Source organism: Acanthaster planci, linkage group LG03 (genome assembly GCF_054643075.1).
Source record: "Acanthaster planci isolate LZ-2023a linkage group LG03, COTS_SCS, whole genome shotgun sequence".
Taxonomy (NCBI): Eukaryota; Metazoa; Echinodermata; class Asteroidea; order Valvatida; family Acanthasteridae; genus Acanthaster; species Acanthaster planci.
This window is the reverse complement of record NC_141779.1, coordinates 3231565-3250871: the sequence shown is the minus strand read 5'-3', so window position 1 is coordinate 3250871 and position 19307 is coordinate 3231565. Positions and strand designations below refer to the sequence as shown.

General features: G+C 41.4%; 1 protein-coding gene and 3 pseudogenes across 5 annotated transcripts in view; 1 reads left to right on the top strand and 3 right to left on the bottom strand.

Annotated features, from left to right (window-relative positions):
* Positions 1-19307, top strand: part of LOC147799556 (uncharacterized) — a 43136-nt pseudogene that overhangs the window by 21059 nt on the left and 2770 nt on the right. The window lies entirely within an intron of this gene.
* Positions 955-6608, bottom strand: LOC110985825 (serum paraoxonase/arylesterase 2-like; annotated as a pseudogene). The gene is made up of 9 exons (XR_015424745.1): positions 6229-6608; positions 5299-5369; positions 5044-5099; positions 4664-4841; positions 4147-4269; positions 3737-3925; positions 3524-3605; positions 3117-3251; positions 955-2629 (listed from the first exon to the last, which is right to left on the bottom strand). The product of XR_015424745.1 is annotated as a serum paraoxonase/arylesterase 2-like (transcript).
* Positions 7367-11576, bottom strand: LOC147799557 (serum paraoxonase/arylesterase 1-like; annotated as a pseudogene). The gene is made up of 9 exons (XR_015424744.1): positions 11488-11576; positions 10689-10759; positions 10374-10429; positions 10020-10188; positions 9292-9421; positions 8984-9178; positions 8791-8881; positions 8265-8393; positions 7367-8043 (listed from the first exon to the last, which is right to left on the bottom strand). The product of XR_015424744.1 is annotated as a serum paraoxonase/arylesterase 1-like (transcript).
* On the bottom strand, positions 14524-18156 carry LOC110985577 (serum paraoxonase/arylesterase 1-like). 2 transcript variants are annotated; one of them, XM_087134396.1, is made up of 9 exons: positions 18022-18156; positions 17164-17234; positions 16815-16874; positions 16455-16532; positions 15889-16018; positions 15594-15788; positions 15385-15475; positions 14937-15065; positions 14524-14715 (listed from the first exon to the last, which is right to left on the bottom strand). In XM_087134396.1, exons 1-9 carry the CDS (start codon positions 18093-18095, stop codon positions 14548-14550), a joined length of 996 nt encoding a protein of 331 aa, XP_086990522.1. In that variant the 5' UTR covers positions 18096-18156; the 3' UTR covers positions 14524-14547. The 2 variants fall into 2 exon arrangements, with proteins under 2 accessions (XP_086990522.1, XP_022102391.2); XM_022246699.2 differs by having other exon boundaries at positions 14527-14715; positions 16455-16623; positions 16819-16874.

The following is a 19307-nucleotide window of genomic DNA, read 5'->3' as shown; positions in this document are numbered from 1 at the left end:
GTGGCAGAAATGATGTAATTTTCTACCATTTACAACGATTCAAATCACGTTTTTCAAGTCATAACTTCCAAACAGATGAGACGTATCTGTCGCTTTAAATTTGACCTACAAATAAGCAGGGAACTACAATTTAAAAAACGCGATCCTTTTTGGAGTTCAGTTTTTTTCTTCTGCTAAAAATCAGAAAGTTATTTCAACCGAGATGGGAAAATTCCTTCATAACGCAATAAGCTAAAAGCATGGTAAACTGATTTAGCGAACATACAGAGGCATTTTGATAAAAAGGTAGTTTTCTCGGGGGAAGAATACAAACAAATCGCAACTTTGATAGTTTTAGAGAGTGTATAAGCAAAATCAGATCCATCTCTCCTCGACCCAACCAAGATTCGATTTCTTCAAGTCTGCATGGTTTGGTTCCCCGGCTGTCCGCGCATACCCCCGAGAGTGTGGGGAACAGCTGTGACCGGCTAACATTCTTGATTCGCATCGTCCTTCCCGGGGTAATGATCAGTAAATTCAATTTCAGCTCATTAAGACAACATGCACTGGATACCGATATATACATGCAGAGAGTTCATCGCCCTTCAAAAGAAAAAAATGGCGGAGAGAAAGTAGGCTACATACTTTCCAATTCGAGCTTGATGTCATGTTTCAAAAAGTAATATGGAAAGATACTGGTACTGGAATTGTATTAATTCGATGGTAATTTCATTTTGAAGCCATTTCATTTATCACGAGGACAGAGTACAAGATTATAATGAAAGGAAGTCAATCAAACACATCAACATGCCTACCAACCAACAAGCTAACATATTGAAAACGTATTTCCCGACCAAATTTGGACAAGAGCCGTCAGCCTGTTCTCCGGATTTTGACTTGTAGGGCATTGATACCAACAAGCAAACGACTCGACCGACAAATAAGAATACATGTACTCTCAAAGACTAACGAACCTAAAGTCAATGATGAAACAGGTGAAACAAAACCCATTTTTATTGAAATTATGCCAGTAAAATTGATCCAGAATGCTGACAAGCCATTCAGTCCCATTCCCAAGGCCATGGTCAGGCTTCGATTCTCCTTGAACTTTTCATTCGTGGAATTCCACTGTAGAAAGTCAAACGCTCACACCGCCCGAATCCGATCGACCCAAAGAAGTCTGACAAATTACTTTAATTCCGCGGTTTAGTGAGTTGTCGTCAACAAGCTAACGAGGAGGTCCGTTGAATCTCACCGCACCCTGGGCTCCTCACTTTTCCGGACGATTGCATTAATTCACCGGGACTTAGGGCGGTTTTGATGACTCCCAAATGCCGAGAACTTGGCACAGAATCTGGTTTAGATTCAATAAAGTCAGCCCTCGGAAATGTTGAACTTGTTTTTGTTCTAAAAAAATCATTCGGATTTAAATGATCAAAGGGTTTAACCACTTTCTGCTTACTATACGGATATGTTTAAGTAAGTTATCGATCAATCAAGTAATTGAAATCAGTCCACTTAATTAACCATTAAGTTCGCAAGTTCTGAAAACACGCTTCTATTAATCAAGCACCTTGGTTGAGATCGGCAAAAGAAACGTAAGAACTAGCGCTGCGGTTTCCAGTGTTAAGTCTACATTGTCTGTTCATCCTGTTCTCATCAAAATTGTCAATGGAAAACTGAAGAACACTGAGAAGGAGAGTGTCGCAGATATGGTTTATTCATTATAACCTAAGTCAACTTCTACGTACCGCGAGGTGGCGCTGTACAACATTTACGCTGCGGCTACAGACGTATGGGCCGAGTTCGGGCGGTTTGTTCTCGTTTGTTCACGAACAGCTCGATTTGTTGTTCGTGGGTCGGTCGCTCGAACGCCGGGAATGTACAACCGGTTATTAGCGCTAGTAGTTATTTGTGGACGTGGCAAGCAACATGCAACATGGCAGCGTCCTTGTGCATTCTTCGAGAGTTAATGTTGGATAATTGGGCTTACTTCTTTTCCATTAGAAAAATTCATTTCTGTCACGGAAAATTATTTATATTAATTTTGCAAAATTTTCCATAGTCTTCGGCTTTTTAAAGCCATATCGGTACTTTTTGCGGCTGTTCAAAAATCAAATCTCACGAATTTTTCCGTGTGTTCGTGTGAAATCCTGACGAGGAGGTGGTGTGCGATCCTGTTCCGAGAACAGTGTTCTTGGGAAGTGTTCCCACCGTTCGAGCGCGAGAACATGCGTCCGTGTCAAGAACGGACCACCCGAACTCGACCATGAACGCATGTCTGTGGCTGCGGTACCAGCAGACTGTGACCAACCGTGCAGCATACCAATACCTCTGTCTTATTAGTACTCTACTTAATTGTAATTCTATTAAAACAGCCTTTCACTCAATAAATTTGCACATGGTCACACAAAATTTCGGCGAAATAAAAATGTTGTGGTACCCTGATAGAAAAAGACTTTCCTGCTTAGCAGATTGGACCTCAGTAAGCCTTTAACTGACAGTGTAACATTTTGTTCTTTATAGTTCCAACCAGCATTTGCTGACCGTATGGGCAAGCCACACTGGAACCTCTCAGAAGCTCGCCGTCATCAATTAACACTTCTCTCACGTCCGCGTTAAGCTCTTCGTCCAAGCTCATTTTTAGAACCTGTAGGTAAGATTGAAAATTGATTACTGTTAAGCTTAATGTTGAAGAAAACAATTTATTACCAATGTGCAATGTCATAATTATGTTATGGAAATGATTTTGGACTTCGCTCTCAGGCGAATCAGGATTCATGACTGATTGCAGAAAACGCTGCCAGTGACATAAAAGGCTGCCGAGGGTACAGGCAAAATGCACGTTTCAGTTTTAAGAACGAAAAGAGGGTTAGCGGCTTGGCTTAGCGGTTCTTTCGTCGCTTTGCACCAATGAGGCTCGGGTTCGAGTCCCGGCTTGGCCCAGGCTTTAAGTGCATTTGGTTTCCAGTCCATATTTGTTCTCGAGGTTTTCTTCAGGCACTCCGGTTTCCTCCTGCCTCTAAAACTTGGACCTTCTTCCTATTTCCGTAATGTGATGCTGATTCATAACAACAACAGCAACGAAAATGATAGGGTAGTGTATTCAATCCAAGCCGCCCAGCCGAGTTCTGTACCTGCGAAGGTCCTTTGTTGCGGTCGGTCTCGTCTCCCATGAATAATCTGTAGGGCTGAAAGTGGCAACCAAGCCACAGGGCACCAGTGGCTCTCTCCACTTCGATGTTATCTACGACAGTGTGCATGTCAATTTTCTGTTGGCATGCGTGAGAAAAACATTGACGAATCTTTAGCGTGAAAACAAATGTTCGGGCAGGCATAGAATACAAAGATGACTTCATTGTAAATGTTTGATTCATGTTGTGCTATTTAAAGAAAAATGCAATCACATTATTAAAGAAAGCTTGAAAGCAACTTAAAGATGTCTCTCGTCGTTAACAACACACCAGAACAGACCACACTATTCATGAAGGGACGAGTTCGCTATTTTAATAAAAATTCACGACTTTATTTCAAGGTCATTCACCTTAAAAAACATCAGATGACCACTCTCCTTTCTTTCGAAAATGTTGACTTGACTGTCAAAGGCTCCTGCCACGTAGACATACCTGTGAAGATAGGTAAATATTGGTGACAGAAGCACCCTTCTTATCATCTTGCTTTGGGTGCAATTGCGTTTTCACAAGAACTTAACCAATCATAATTGATGATAGAGAACAAAAAAACCTATGACACATACTTCCCGTCTGGTGATTGGTTGATTCCGTTAGCCATTGTAAAGCCCGTAGCCACTATTCGAGCCTTTTCGCCGTCATAGTAAGCCACTGTCCCGGTTGGTATTGGAGAAAATACTTCCAGAAAACTTCTGAATTTGAAGTCATTTGTGACGTAGAAACGCCTTTCACCAACTGCCACGACATCGTTTGGACTTTCGGGGAAAAGAGGTGCGAAAAATATTTTGTTTCGCTGCTCGCAACTGTAATCAACGAAACTAAATGTACACATAATCAAATAAAATGCACAGCAAAATGACAACCAAGCAATGAGCATACAACTTAGGGGCCTAATTTCAACATGATATCGTTTGAATATAGTCATGCACTTTTTAAGATGAGACCATTGCAAAATTTGTCAATTACTTTAGTTTACCTGTATATATTGTCGCTGGTAACCGTCTCAACGTGCATCAGCGTGTTAGTGTCCTGCTTGTATCAAATAACTCAATTGATGACCTTTTCTTCCCGCGGTTTGTTGCATACAGTGTTACTTTACCTGATGAAAGATGTCGAGAATCGAAGTGTTGGGCTGAAAAAACTTTTCGAACTCGTATTTTGTTGGCGTTTGTTTGTGATAGAGGGCGCTCTATCACCAGTGCTGGCTGCACCAGCTGTATGGCAGGTCAGGCAGAACGATAAGCACACAGTGCCTACACTGTCACAAGGCCCCCTATATGCACGTGTAGTGATCACGTGACCACACTTACTTACAGACCATTGATATATAATGAAAAGACTAAACCAGTTCATTAATAAATTCTAATTTATGTACGCATACGCATAAATGGCAGGGTAGGTAACAATTTTGAACGGCCCATTCAAGCAATGCAGGGGCACAAATATCAACATCATTTTTGTCATTGCCTTGTCAGTGAGCAGGTCTATATTACCTGTCGCCCCGTCCTCCAAAATACTTAAGCCAACGTAGTTGGCGCCCTCCTTGTCAAACGACTCTCCTCGGATGTTAACCTCGCTCACATTCCAGTCCGGATAGTTGAAATCAAAAGTAAAAATTCGGGTCTTGATTTCATCTTCCATCTCCCATTCGGCTGGGGTATACTTCAGACCCTAGAAATAAAATGCGACTTTTTTAATGACCCTGTCACCCAAACATGACGAGTTGTAATGGTGATATATTTCAGCCAGTAAAGCAAACTGTTCGTTGAAAGGGAATTGGGCTTACATCTTTCCAAAGTGTCATACCATCCCAAAATGTATGTAACTTACACTGTTTGGATAAGCTGAAGTGCTTCGTAAATTATGTACTTACGGACGAAATGAAAGCGATTCCTTTTGATGTAACAGTGATGTCCTCTGACCCAAATTCTAAATTATTCAACACAAACACAAACAACAAAAGCGGGAGCTGTTTCGGTAAGCCTATTTATACGAGTTTTGGATTTTATACTTTTTGAAAATTTCATTCTTCATTTCTGATCAGTTACTGTGGAGCATAGTTAGGTCTTTTTAGTCATCAAATTTAATTCAGATTGAAGCGAGAGAAGACGTCAGGAGTGATACTTACCAATTCCAGGTACCAGACGGCATGGCCCTGGTGTGTGGTTGAACACGTGTCTGTGCACGCCCAGCATCGTCCTGTGAAAGGACGAAGTTATTAAGGTCACAAACAGTATAGGCCTACCCTACAAAATGGATTACATTCGCCAGCAGCAACTTTCAAGTATTTATCTAAAGTCTAACCTTGATTTTTGTCTCTTTAATCCATGGTGCTTTTGACGCTGTAAAACTCTATAACGTCAGCCATTGTAAATTTATTCCCACACACCTAAAGGATTATGAAGCAATCTTTGTTTAGACATGCACTGACACATAGCTAACAAATATGGCTATCGTTCCGTGATCAAAATTGGCCTAGTGGCAGAATCAGTATAGAGAATCTGAGAGAGGGGAGGTCGGATGCTAAAATGACCAGGAAAAGTCCAGCCAATATCGTACAAACTAACAATAGCTGGCGTGTTCACGTTCGACAGCTCCTTTAAGTTCAAGCCCGAGACATTCTGGAAATCAGGTACAGACGGAGCCAGTTCGTTCGCCCATTCAAAGTAGACTTTTTGACCAGCTGAGGTAACATTACAACATATGAAACGCAAGTAAAATAACACCTAATTCGCGGATAATTTCGTAACACAGTAATCAATGCTTTTACCATCCATTTACATTATTCCTGTTTTCCAATTATTGTCAATATTTTCATGTATTGCATTTATAATCCATTTTGCCATCCCTGTTTGCTCCTATCCTAAAGTCCTGCTACTGTACACCCTTCAGTTGACTACCATACACTACTCGTAGAAAAAGTGTTTCTCAGTGTGACTTCCATGTGCTGCCGTGTTAAACACCGCTTGGCTGATTAAAACCAAAGGATTACCCCCCCCATGCCTGCGATGTGCGTACAGTAAAACTTGCTGAAACTATTCAACGGAATGGCACTCACGCGAGTTTGACGGTGTACCGCACGCATACGACCAGCACGAGCACAAGTGTTGCTTTTCCCAAAGTCCCCGCCATCGTGAATGTGTTCCTGTCGACTGGGGTTTTGCAATGGCACAATTGCACAGTATCTGGCCAAGTGACGACTCCACCTCGTATACGTGTAACCGGCGACGGTTGACTGCTTAAACACACACATAACAGCAACTATTTCGTTCTCAATGCGCAGATCTGACCCCGTATCCGGCCGGCCGCTGAGGTAGCGAGCAACAGGGTGGTACGGAGCCCCTAAAGGGACACATGATGAAAACAAATTTAGACGCAAAAATAATTTCAGTTCAATCTTCACTATGTTCACTCGAAATCATTTCACGAATATGTTTCCACCACATTTCTCTTTAGAGGCTCCGTGGGGTAGTCCGTTTGGACTCCGTTGCAGTTTGGCCCTAACGACTTTATTTGCAGAGTACATGTACTCAATTCCACCTCGTAGCCGGTGACACTGAGGGGTGTTTATCGATTGGCGGGGTATTCTGCAATTGCCCCCCCCCCACTTATGTACACGGACACAGAAAAACGACTTCATGCATATCAGTATAGCTTTATCGGGCTAGTTGGTCCTATGATTTGCATATGACGTGACCTGATTAAACACCGACGTTCACATCGTCGATCGTGGAGTAGCTAACGATTGAGAGAATTTCTGGCATGGAACTCTGACTAAATTTTTTTTCACGTGTCTATAGATTCACCTTGGACCGTGTTCTTGCTTTTTGACTCTACCCCTGGCAACTCTTTTCAAATGCTCGATAGCTGCAGGCCATTTTACGCTGTGTTAACGAGTGAAGCAACGCGATGGTTCACGATTCCTCCGTTGAAATTTGAGGAGGGAACCGCACAGTCTCAACATGGCGGAAGGAGGGGAATTTCTCCACAAATGTTGTTGTTCATGGAGTCGATATTGATGACAGTGACTTCACTTCGAACAGTCGATGGTCTTTTATAGTACTCTAAAAAAAGTTACGTTTCTAAATTATGAACGAAATCGAACCTTTGTAATATAACAAAGATTACTCATTTTTTTCCTTGCTTACACTTTGAAAACTAGGCCTACCTTGACAGCGATATGTAGGCATACATGGTTAATGTCTACTAGTAACTCACTAGAAGCCAATTTCATTTATTTCACTGTTAAACCAATATACTTGAAAGGATCAAATTTTGTACAGTCGACAGGGAAATTCCAGTGTACTTACGTAATGCAGGTCCGGTCTTCGTTCTAATTCACATGACCTGCTTGGCACCACCAAGAAGGTCATGTAATTAACCTTTGTCTTTTTTGTTCGTCTTTTATCCATCATAAACATGCACACTTTATTTGCAGAAATATAGGTCAAATATTCCAGCATATTCCTATCATCGATATTGTAATATTTTAAAACAGTGAAAACTGTCATGCTTTATTTCTAAAACAAAATCAGTTTAACTGAGTATTTACCCACGGACGCAGTCGGAAAAGGTAATTTCCATTAGACCTACTTTTCCTTAAAACATGTAATCTCAATAATAAACTAAAAAGATAATCAACAAGTTAATAACCTTTCACAATGTCATTCCTTATCACAATCAAGCCTTCATCTACGCTCTTTTCTAGAACGCTAGGAGATCACACATCATCATCTGATTGGCAACTGTTCCGACCAGCATTTTCTGACCGTAGACACTGGCCACACTGGAGCCCTTTGAGCAGTGTGCCGTCGTCGGCGAGTACCTCTCGGATCTCGGGGTTCAGTTCTGCATCGAAGCGCACCCATAAGACCTGTGAAATGACAGTACGTGTATTATGGAATGATGGCCTTTGAAATGTGTAATAATTGTCTCAGGGCAAAAATTTGCCGTTTATTTTTCCGAATTTTCGTGAAAAACAAAAAGTTAACAAAAGATACCAATGCAAATGATATCAGGACTTTTTCCCTTCCCTGATGCTTTTAGCTTGTAAGTCCACAATGTGGAGTCGCTGATTAGCTGGCAGCCGCTCACCTGAGTGGTTCCCACCCACCTATCTCCGGTCATTACATCGAGTTTATAGGGCAGGTAGTGGCATCCCAGCCACAAGTCTCCTTTACTGTCAACGTTGATGTTGTCAACTGACGTGTGCATGTAGATTTTCTGGGTAAACATTGTACAAAAGATGTCGAATTCAAAGATTTTGCTCAAACGTTTTGGGCGTGTGTGATAATTGTAAGCAATTGCCGATATAGATTACTGATTGTCAGTACTGTAACCATTTTCCATTGATAGATTAATCGGCCCTTGTTTTTAATTCAACATTCACAGGATAGAGAAATTTTCACTAGTAATCATGTTCATAGCTTATAAAGGTTCATTCAAAACAATTAACATTGTAGTTTCGTTATTCGATCTTTTTGCCCCCATTCGTTAAAAAGCCTTCATATGTACTAAATATTCGATACTTGTGAAGGCCTTTTTGCGAATGGAATGTTGCATTGCATAATGAATAGATACCACTGCGATGACATGTTCATATTGTATGCTTTAAACTTGCCTTTCGGAACTCCAATGAACCGCGAGGGTCGTTCACGTTTCTCTCATAAACACTGATTTCGCCATCCAGTAAACCAGAGACATAGATGAACCTGCAAGCGCAGAACAGGGAAAAGAAAACTTAATATTAGATAAAGAAAAAGCCAGAAGTTGCAATCTGCATTCAAGTTTACCTCCCCCGACTTGGTTTTTACCTTCCATCTGGTGATCGGTTGATACCGTTGGCTACGGCGAACCCACTGGCTACTTGCTCGGCCTTGGAACCGTCGTAGTAAGCCACTGTTCCCGTCGGTAGGGTTAGAGCGACCTCCAGAAGCCGAAAGCGATCAAGGCGAAGATCGTTGGTGGCGTAAAACGTGTCGGCACTTGTAGCTATCACATCATTGGGTCTGGGAATGATGAATGAAATGACCTATCAAGATGTAGCACTCGGTAATTTCCGTTCGGTGACTCGTGCCATTCAAGACCATCAATAACAAGACTTAAGAAAACTTGGGCTTACGCAAAAATATTGTCGTCTATAACCGTCTTTCGATGGTGCAGCGTTTTAGAATTGTGGTCGTAATCAAACAATTCAACCGACGGTGTTCTTGGGTGTAGTTGTTTGTTGACCACAAACACGGTGACTTTTCCTGATAGAAAGTAGGCAAACACAATTTTATGGCACGCTTTTCAAACCTGGTTTTTTTTTTCAATTCACGGACGAAACTTTCCTTGTAAACCCGAAATCTATTGAGAACAATCATTTGGCTTTCTTTCTCAGGGTGTTCAACATTGATGCAATAGTGATGTCCAGAATAGTTACCAACAGAAACGGCATGTGAGCCCGAGAGGTGAACGCTTGTACAGTTTATACGCCTATCTGTTTGTTGGTTAAAGGAACAAGGAAATGAGATTTTCTTAGAATTACTTTTTGTCTATCTATGTACTCTTCTTCCATGAATGAAGACGGTTTGACGTCTTTTTTGAGTTACGTGAACTGAGCGGTGCACTTTTTCAATCATTAAAAACTGACCAAGCATTTCTGGACAGGTGAGGGCGCTTTTGCTTTGATGTAAATCCAGGAAGACGTGGTTCAGGTTGCATGCTTTACTGGTGGAGGATATTTGAGGGTACTACGAGGCACTCACAGATTCAAATTGTTTGCATACCATTCAACTTACACAGGACGACCATAGCTTATCACTTATCTTTTTTTCTTTTAAGGTTAAATTAAAACTGTGAAAATACCAGTGTTGGGGTCCTCCCAGGCGCTTGTTCCAAGTGGTTTCATGGCCGTCTTGTTGAAGGAGCTCCCCGTAATCTTTACTTCCTTCACGGCGTCGTCCGGTTTGTTAAAGTCAAAGATGTAAATACGGCCTTGGATGGAGTTTATATGAGCCTCAGTGAGGGCCACGCCCTAACATTAAATGAGTTTGGGAAGTATCAGTTTAAAAAATGTGCGTAGATCTCCTGTCCAAGTTGACATTGGTTCTGAACAATTGAATGCCGATTTAACTGAAACGTTTGATGGAGTTTATACAATCTGTTCGTTGTTTGTTTGACTAAGATAACATCAAGTAACAACAAATCAAAAGAACCTACCGATGTGATGAAGGCGATGCCATTGGACAGTGTTGTTATATCTTCGGAGCCAACATCTGTCGATTTACGAGGGAATAACAAAATATCGGTTATTGTGTTCCTGGGTAATTTGAAACTAATCCTCGGGAACACGTCAAAATTGCAGACCTTAACAAGAATGTGAATGAAGAAAGAAAAGTGTCTCTGGAAACAGATTACAACCCACTTTTCCTCGTTTAGCAACCGCTAACTCGTTTAGCAATTGCTTGCGATGTCTTGAAGATATTCACCCATGAGATGACATTTTTTTGGCCTAGATGCGTTATTCAAACTCACCTATTCCGGGGACAATGTGACAGGGACCTGGTGTGTGATTGAACATGTGTCTGTGTACTCCCATGATGATTCTGGAGGAAATGGTGAAGAAATTATGATCATTGAGACGATAATAATGATTATGCAAAAAGCGTTTTTAAGACTTCGATGATTAGAAGATATTCCAGTGGTAACACTTTTTCCTTGAAGTTAATCAACTCTCCATAGGTTTGTCCAATTATAGGGTCTACAAGTTTAGAACTTGCAGTGAATTTTTTTTTCTTGATAAAAATGTGAATGTAATCATTTCTTCTTGGAAGTTCGTGCAGTCGCAGCGATCGGAAGTACATGTACATCGGTCCAAAATAGTTATATGAAGATGTGCAAGGTGCTTTAATGTTTGTTGCTGCTTTGAGACATTTTGCCCGTCGGGGGGGGGTGTCGCTAAGTTACTCGTGGTTACCCCCTTCATTCAGCTCTGGTATTGAATACGACCTTCCCTTCACCGATCCTTAAGCCTTAAAGAATTACCTCAAACGTACAGACACCGAGACACACATGCGGGATCATTTGGGTTTCGCCTGACTGTACACTTGGCCCAAACTACATGTATGTAGGCCTATGTCCTTGAACCAAAGTGCAGTACGTATAGTCCGTGTGTGCAAACATCGGTTATACAAACGTGAACGCACGCAGCCCGTGCGCAGTCATATTCTGCATGGATACTTCATATCAATGTTTTCTTCGACAAAATTTATAGTTTCAAATGCCCAGCAAGATGTGCCAACCCCGACTCTCTATATGTAGGGTAAGTGCTCACGCCAACTTCAGAAGTCGTTGAAGCAGAATTACACTTGCGACGAACAAGACTGCCTTGACGATGAAACCCGCCATGTTGGTTGGTTCAGATGAAAGATAAACTTGGCATAAATTTTATTACGGAGCTGTAATCATTGAAATGCACACCGAGGCAAAACTTGACACGAGTCATCCGTGCGGAAATGTGCATTGTGAATCAGGATGCTTGTGGAAGCGTCCGTTCGGGCCTTTGCAAATGGAGTCCGTGGTACCCATGGCACTGAGACGGACAAAGTTCGACCTTGATCGCCAATCTCAACAGTTCATCAGACATTACTGAACTGATATGACCATTTGTTAACATTTAACCTACTGCAGATTCACAGGTGTATTCAGAGCAAACTTGTTCCGGGGGCCAAATTTGAGGCTATATTTTGAGGCGTATCGCGTGCTTTTTGAAGGAAGTGAAATGAACCCCCTCCCTCTAAAATCTCCCGTTTTCTCGCATTTGTCTTTTTTTGGGGGGGTGGCCCCATTATCCCCTCCGCTCTTGATTGAATTCGGTCTTCAATTTCAGAATTATCAATAAATTCATTCTGAAGATGAGAATTATTTATGGATCTATCTGCGTGAATCATAAAAACTCCCAATTCGGGCCTTTTGTATTCACCAATAAATTTGAAGAAATGTTGCCGAAACTGATTATCTCCCATATGAATTAACCCACTTCATTTTTAATGTTGAACCTGTTCTCGTTTCGTTTGAAACAAAGGACAAGTTTATTATTATCCCCAATCATCGGTTTTTATAATATATATAATATTAATTGCCATCTATCTTCTAATGCTTGCTTTTATTTCTTTTCCATTCCAACAGACGAATATCAAAACACTCGGTTAGCTACCAAACTTGTTCACTGCGTCCCTGGGAATTATAATTTGACCTTCAAAGAGCCGGGTTACTTGGGCCCATCTCGGGGTGGGGGCAGGGGGCGGACTCCCACCAACAACAAGTCGGCTGTGGCAAGTTTAAATTTTTTTTGAAACTTCGTACGCATGTACAGACACTCCTTATCCGTTATCATTACAACTGAGAAGTTTGAATTCAATCAGACATAGGTTTTGTAGTTACGGTCGTTTGAATTTTCAAGGTTACATGCGTGCCAGCGCAGCCTGAATGGCGAACTCAGAAGATAATACTTCGATCTTTGCTCGCTACTTTGTGAGGTTACTCCACAACGTTTTACAAAGAAATTTACTCCATGTAAATTTCATTGACAAGAATGATAGCCAGACTGCCCCGCAGGTGCACCGACCTCTATTCATATATTTAGCTTCGTGACCTGTGATTTATCGACCACAAATGTATTTAATGTTGCTGAATTCGGAAAACTAGATTGTACAACAACTGTCTTTAGACACTTGAAGTACTTACGCTAGTCTCAGCAGCCGTTGAAGCAGAACCACACCTATGACGAACAAGACTGCCTTGACGATGAAACCCGCCATGTTGATTGGTTAAAGTTAAAAGGTGTGGATACCTCAGAGTTTATTGTGGATCATCAATGATGGAACTGTACTTACCGAGGCAAAATGTGTCGGAAGTAATGTATGCGGAAGTATGTATTGTGATCAGGAGTGCCCTTTGGAATCAGTGATCTGTAATTTACGTGAAAGTTCAACCTTGATCGTGTATCTCAACTGTGCGTCAGCCACATGAAGTATAGGTGTGACCCCTGGCTGCATTCTTCCAGTTCTAGTGCGCAAGTACGTGAGCGTTAAATTGAATATTCATGACTAAAGCACATGGCGGCTGCTTTAATACACCAAACGCGACCTGAAAGTGAGGTTCATTCATTCATTCATTCATTTACGGTTTATTTCTTAATACCAAAAAGAAAGTCAAAAGACTAAAAATATTTGGTTTACAATATACACAATAAGAGGTTAAAATTGACATAAAAAAATATATCAATAACTGAATATTAAAAAATTGCACAGAGTACGATATTTAAAGAACAAATACCACAGATTAGGCGAATTAACAATAATACATACTATAAAAAAATATGCAGTAAAAGACAGAGCCAACAAATAAACGATTACACCAACATACAAACCAACCAACATAAATACGTGAAGACAAGGCACTACTTGAAACGAGAGGCCCTGTGGTGTAACATTGCAATACATGTAAATACACGAGATCAGATTTATGGCGGGAATCATGTACAGAGCCATTAACAACAACAATGAACAGAACGGATGCCTTAACCATGTTCTTCGACACCTAAGAGATGGAACGCCAAGACATAGGACACTTCAACTATCGGGAGATCGATTACAAGACCATGTAAGCAGGATCAAGCAAATCTGAGGCATTCTCGACGTTGTGCTGGATAATTTATGGTCCTGACTTGTTACCCAACCAACAAGACAAGATGAAATTCTTGCCTCGCTTTCAACCCCGACATGACAGAAGAAGTGGAGATGACGACACACCTGAGGCAGTTTACACATTTTAATACTTCTTTGCTCCATTTTTGAAAGCTACCTGCTTCAAGTATACATAATGCCCACGTGGTTGATATCTACTGTAACTCACTAGAGGTCTCGTTTATTTCTCTGTTAAATCAATAATTCAAACTCGATGAGATCATTTGTTCAGTAGACCCATAAGGAGATTCAAGTGCACTTAATGAGGTAGGTCAAGTCTTCATGCATACTTCTTTCCTAGCACCACTAAAACGTATCTATAGCCACTCATTTATCTTTTAGCCAACATAAATTGCGAAACTTTATTGCAGAGGTATACGTCAAACATTCCAGCATTTCTCTTTAATAATCGGTACTTTAATATTTTGAGGTAGTTAAACTTCTTGTGCCTTATTCCTAGATGACAGCGTCATCTTATTTTAGTATTCACCCGCAATCGTTGTCAGAAAATATAATTTCCGTATACTTTTGCTTATAAAAACATGTTAATTCGACAATAACTCAAAGAAGACTTCGTGGGTAAACAGGTAAGTAACCGTTTACAGTGTCATTTCTTATAACAGTCAAGCCTCCATCTGCGCTCTTTTCTAGAACGCAAGGAGATCACACATCATCATCTGATTGCCGACTGTTCCGACCAGCATTTCCTGGCCGTAGACACTAGCCACACTGGAGCCTTTGAGCAGCGTGCCGTCGTCGGCGAGCACCTCTCGGATCTCGGGGTTCAGTTCTGCATCGAAGCGCACCCATAAGACCTGTGAAATGATAGAACATGAATGATGATTGATTAGTGAATGATGATGATGACATTGTGCAATAATTGCCCAAGTAAAGTTATTTGAAGATATCTCAATATATTCAGTGAACCATAAAGTCAACGATAGATATTCATGTATATCAGGACGCCCCCCTTCCCTGGCGTGTTCAGCTCTGGAGTCCACAATGTGGAGTCGCTGATTAGCTGGTAACCGCTTACCTGAGTGGTTCCCGTCCACCTATCTCCAGTCAGTAGATCGAATTTATGGAGAAGGTACTGACATCCCAGCCACAAGTCTCCTTTACTGTCAACATTGATGTTGTCAACTGACGTGTGCATGTAGATTTTCTGGGAAAACATTGCAAAGATATCGACTTTAAAGAGAATGAGTTGCCGATATCGATTATTGACTGTCAATACTATCATCGTTTTTATATTGAAAGATTATTCAGCTCTTGTTTTTATTTCAATATTCACGGAACAGAGAATTATTCACACGGCATATTTAATCATTGTGTATCAGCGTGACACTCAGTGTTCATATTGTTCTTTCCATTCGCAAAATGCCCTTTTTACAAGTTACAAATGTATGGATACAGTTGCATCGCATAAATGATAAGCATCACTTCAATGAAGTGTTTGTATTTTTTTCCTGATTTTAACTTGCCTTTCGGAGCTCTAGTGAACCGCGACGGTCCTTCGGGTTTCTTTCAAAAACACTGATCTCAGCATCCATTACGGCAGAAACATAGATGAACCTGCGCCACGCAATACAGGGAAAAGATACCTTAACATTAGATCAAGATCAAGCGAGAACAGTCATTCGTTTTCACCTCTACAGACTTGGTTGTAAATTTTTTTTAAACGTCATATTACCTTCCATCAGGTGATCGGTTGATACCATCGGCATAGGCGAACCCACTGGCCACTTGCTCGGTCTTGGAACCGTCGTAGTAAGCCACTGTTCCCGTCGGTAGGGCTAAGGAAACCTCCAGAAGCCCCAAGCGACCAAGGCGAAGATCGTTGGTGACGTAAAACGTATCGGCACTCGTAGCTACCACGTCATTGGGTCTAGGAATATAAATGAAATGACCTGTCAAGAAGTGGCAGTCGGTTATTTCCATTCGGTGACTCATACCATTCAAAACCGTATTATAAAAGTCGAGCTTACGCAAAAATGTTGTCGTCTATAACCGTCTTCCGATGGTGCAGCGTTTCAGAACTGTGGTCGTAATCAAACAATTCGACCGACTGTGTTCTTGGGGGCAGTGGTTTATGGACCACAAACAAGGTGACTTTGCCTGACAGAAAGAACAAAACCCAAAATTTATTTCATGCAGTTAAAACCTTAATTAACTCACGGACAAAAAAATTCTTTGTAAAACTTGAATCTTTTGGGAACCATAATTTAGACTTCTTTCTCGGGGTGTCCAACTTTAATGCAACAATCATGTCTGGTGGTTATTTACCAACAGACGTTCTGGAATAGTTTACGACGTAAATCAGTGCGTGTGAACCTGAAAGGTAAATGTTCTCATGGTTTATACGTCCTCTCGTTTATTGGTCTATTTGATGCTTTCCCTCCGTTGATTGGTGAAAGATGTTTTGAGGCCGCTAGAAGCCACTCCCATATTCTCTTTGTTCACCCGCCGTTCAACCCATATGGGCCAACAATGGTTTATCATTTATTTTTGTTCTTTCGTTTTGGATGATATTGAAATTTAAAACATAAAATACCTGTTTGGGGGTCCTCCCAGGCGCTTGTTCCAACCGGTTGCATGGCCGTCTTGTTGAAGGAGCTCCCCGTAATCTTTACTTCTTTCACGGCGTCGTCCGGTTTGTTAAAGTCAAAGATGTAAATACGGCCTTGGATGGAGTTTATATGAGCCTCAGTGAGGGCCACGCCCTAACATTAAATGGGTTTGGGGAGTATTATTAAAAAAAATGTGCATAGATCTCCTGTCCAGGTTGGCATTGGTTTGGAACAATCGCATGCTGATTTAACTGGAACTTTGATGAAGTTTTATAATCTTTTCGTTGTTTATTTTACCAAGACAACATTTAACTTATCATGAAGTAATAACATACCAAGAGAACCTACCGATGTGATAAAGGCGATGCCGTTCGACAACGTTGTTATATCTTCGGAGCCAACATCTGTCAATTTACAAGAGAATAACAATTGTCGTTATTGTGTTCCTGAGTTATTTTCAACAAATCCTCGGGGATATGAAATGATACATTGCAGGACTTGACAAGAATGTGAAAGTAGAAAGAAAAGTGTCGCTGGGAACAGATTACAACCCACTTTTCCTCGTTCAGCAACCGGATGCTATCACTGCGTCATCTCACCATCTTATTATGATTACTTGCGATGTCTTAGACATGAACATGTTCACCCAGACATCATAAGATGACGCATTCTTGATGCGTTATTTAAGCTCACCTATTCCGGGGACAATGTGACAGGGACCAGGGGTGTGATTGAACATGTGTCTGTGTACTCCCATGATGATTCTGGAGGAAACGGTGAAGAAATTATGATCAAATAATGATTACAATCAGTGTGTTTACGACTTTCATTTTTTGGCTAGAGATTCCAATAGGGACACTTTTTCCTCAAATGTTAATCAACTCTCCTTCGGTTTGCCAAAGTAAAGGGTCTACACGTTTATAACTTGCAGTGTTTTTTGTTTGTTTGTTTTTTTGCTTTTTCGTACAGCGTACAAAGATGTTTAAAGTGATCACTGTTTGTTGCTGCTTTGAGACATTTTGCCCGTCGGGGGGGGGTGTCGCTAAGTTACTCGTGGTTACCCCCTTCATTCAGCTCTGGTATTGAATACGACCTTCCCTTCACCGATCCTTCAACCTGATATAATATCTGTTGAGTACAGATACCGAGACACGCTTGCGGGGTCATATGAATTACGCTTAAATGTGCGCTTGGACCAAGCTGTATATGACGGCCAGCCAATGAGTCACACAGATACATCAAAAGATGGGTGCAACAGAGGGTGGAGGGGTGAGTAACAAAATGGCCTTTCTCTGTGTAATACTTTGAACCGCCGTTGCCGTTCTTGACACACACACAGGTACACGTCGTGTTGGTCCTAATCATTTTTCGAGATACTTCATATAAATTTCTTTGACAATAATGATAGCGAGATTGCAGGTACACGGACTCCACCTCTCTTCAAGTTAGCTTGATGAGTTCTGATTATCGTCAAATCGTCTGTTCATGTTCCTGTATTTAGCTCGGAAAACTAGACTGAACAAAAATGGTCGTTACAGTGAAAGTGCTTACGCTAGTTTCAGCAGCCGTTGAAGCAGAACCACACCTATGACGACCAAGACTGCCTTGACGATGAAACCCGCCATATGGTTGGTTCAGATCTTAGATGAATACCTCAGAATTTATGGAACTTCAATAATGGAACTGTACTCATTACAGGGCAAAATGTGTCACAAGTAGCGCATGTGGAAGTAGGCCCTCATGTGTTGTGATCCAGTCAGTAGGGGTGCACTGAACCAATCAAGAATTCAAGCTCCATTGAAAATAGTGTAAAATCAACCAAGTTTGGAGCCCCATGGCAGGCAACTGAAGTCCCAGAGGCCTCTCAAACAAAAAAACAATGTGTTGTTCGGTCCTTCAGATTTCATTTGATTTTTAATTTTTAGTAGGTTAACCAATGATTTTTTTAATTATCCACCCAAAACAAACTCGCCCCAAAAAAGTGAATGTTGCCAAGCCCTCCCAGCGGCCATTTTTCAAATGACATCTCTCACCTTCCTTGGGCTCATCTGACTAATTTTCAATCCCATTTTTGTCTACTTTGCCTCCACATGGGTGCCCCTGAATCTACAGAGATGATCCTGGGCCATACTGACACAATTCCACCATTTCTTGGCCCAAACAGACCCCTCTTTGCGAAACAATCTCTGGGGGGTACTTTTTGTTCGCCTCGGCCTGGCGGAGAATTTTCCTTGAATTGGGACACTGCATCCTGTAGTCTGTAATGACATACAGTTTAACCTTGATTGTAAACCTCGACAGTGCGTCAGCCACATAAAAGTTATTTTTCTTTTCTTTATTACACGACAGGTGCTTTGCTAGAGTGCATTCTTACGTGTTACACAACGCATTGCAACACTGCAGTATATATTGCGGGAGTCGGTTCACTCTCGGTTGAGAAGCTGTGTCCCGCTTTCCCTCAATCCGCCCGTCATGTCCCCACAAACAAGCCAGTGACAGGATTCTTTATTACAGACTTGATCGAAAAAGGGCGCATGACCCTCGTCCAACGCCCAGGTCGCTCCCACGGTTCCACCACAAGCTGGGGGTGGCTACTGAGTGCTGAACTGTGAAGTTCACACTGACGTTGGGCGCCGAACTAGTCTAAGAATCCCCCGACTTTACATATTCAAGTTCGTTATGAATATTTGGATCACACGTGCTTGTTTGTTTCTAGATTGAAGTTTTATCTCGGGTTAGCCCCTCACGGTATTAATACAAAAGAAAAAGTTGCCACAGAAATTGGCTGCTTTGTTGACCTATGTCCACACCGTTTGCGGGTACTGAAAGCCGAGTTT

What these genes read in the sequence shown, in the direction of transcription:
- LOC110985577 (XM_022246699.2), bottom strand. Translation starts at nt 18,095, where the DNA reads ATGGCGGGTTTCATCGTCAAGGCAGTCTTGGTCGTCATAGGTGTGGTT. An exon ending in TCACATTGTCCCCGGAATAG is followed by an intron (nt 16,875 to 17,163) that starts GTGAGCTTAAAT and finishes GTAAATTGACAG; the next exon opens with ATGTTGGCTCCGAAGATATA. An exon ending in GGTGGACGGGAACCACTCAG is followed by an intron (nt 14,716 to 14,936) that starts GTAAGCGGTTAC and finishes ATCATTTCACAG; the next exon opens with GTCTTATGGGTGCGCTTCGA.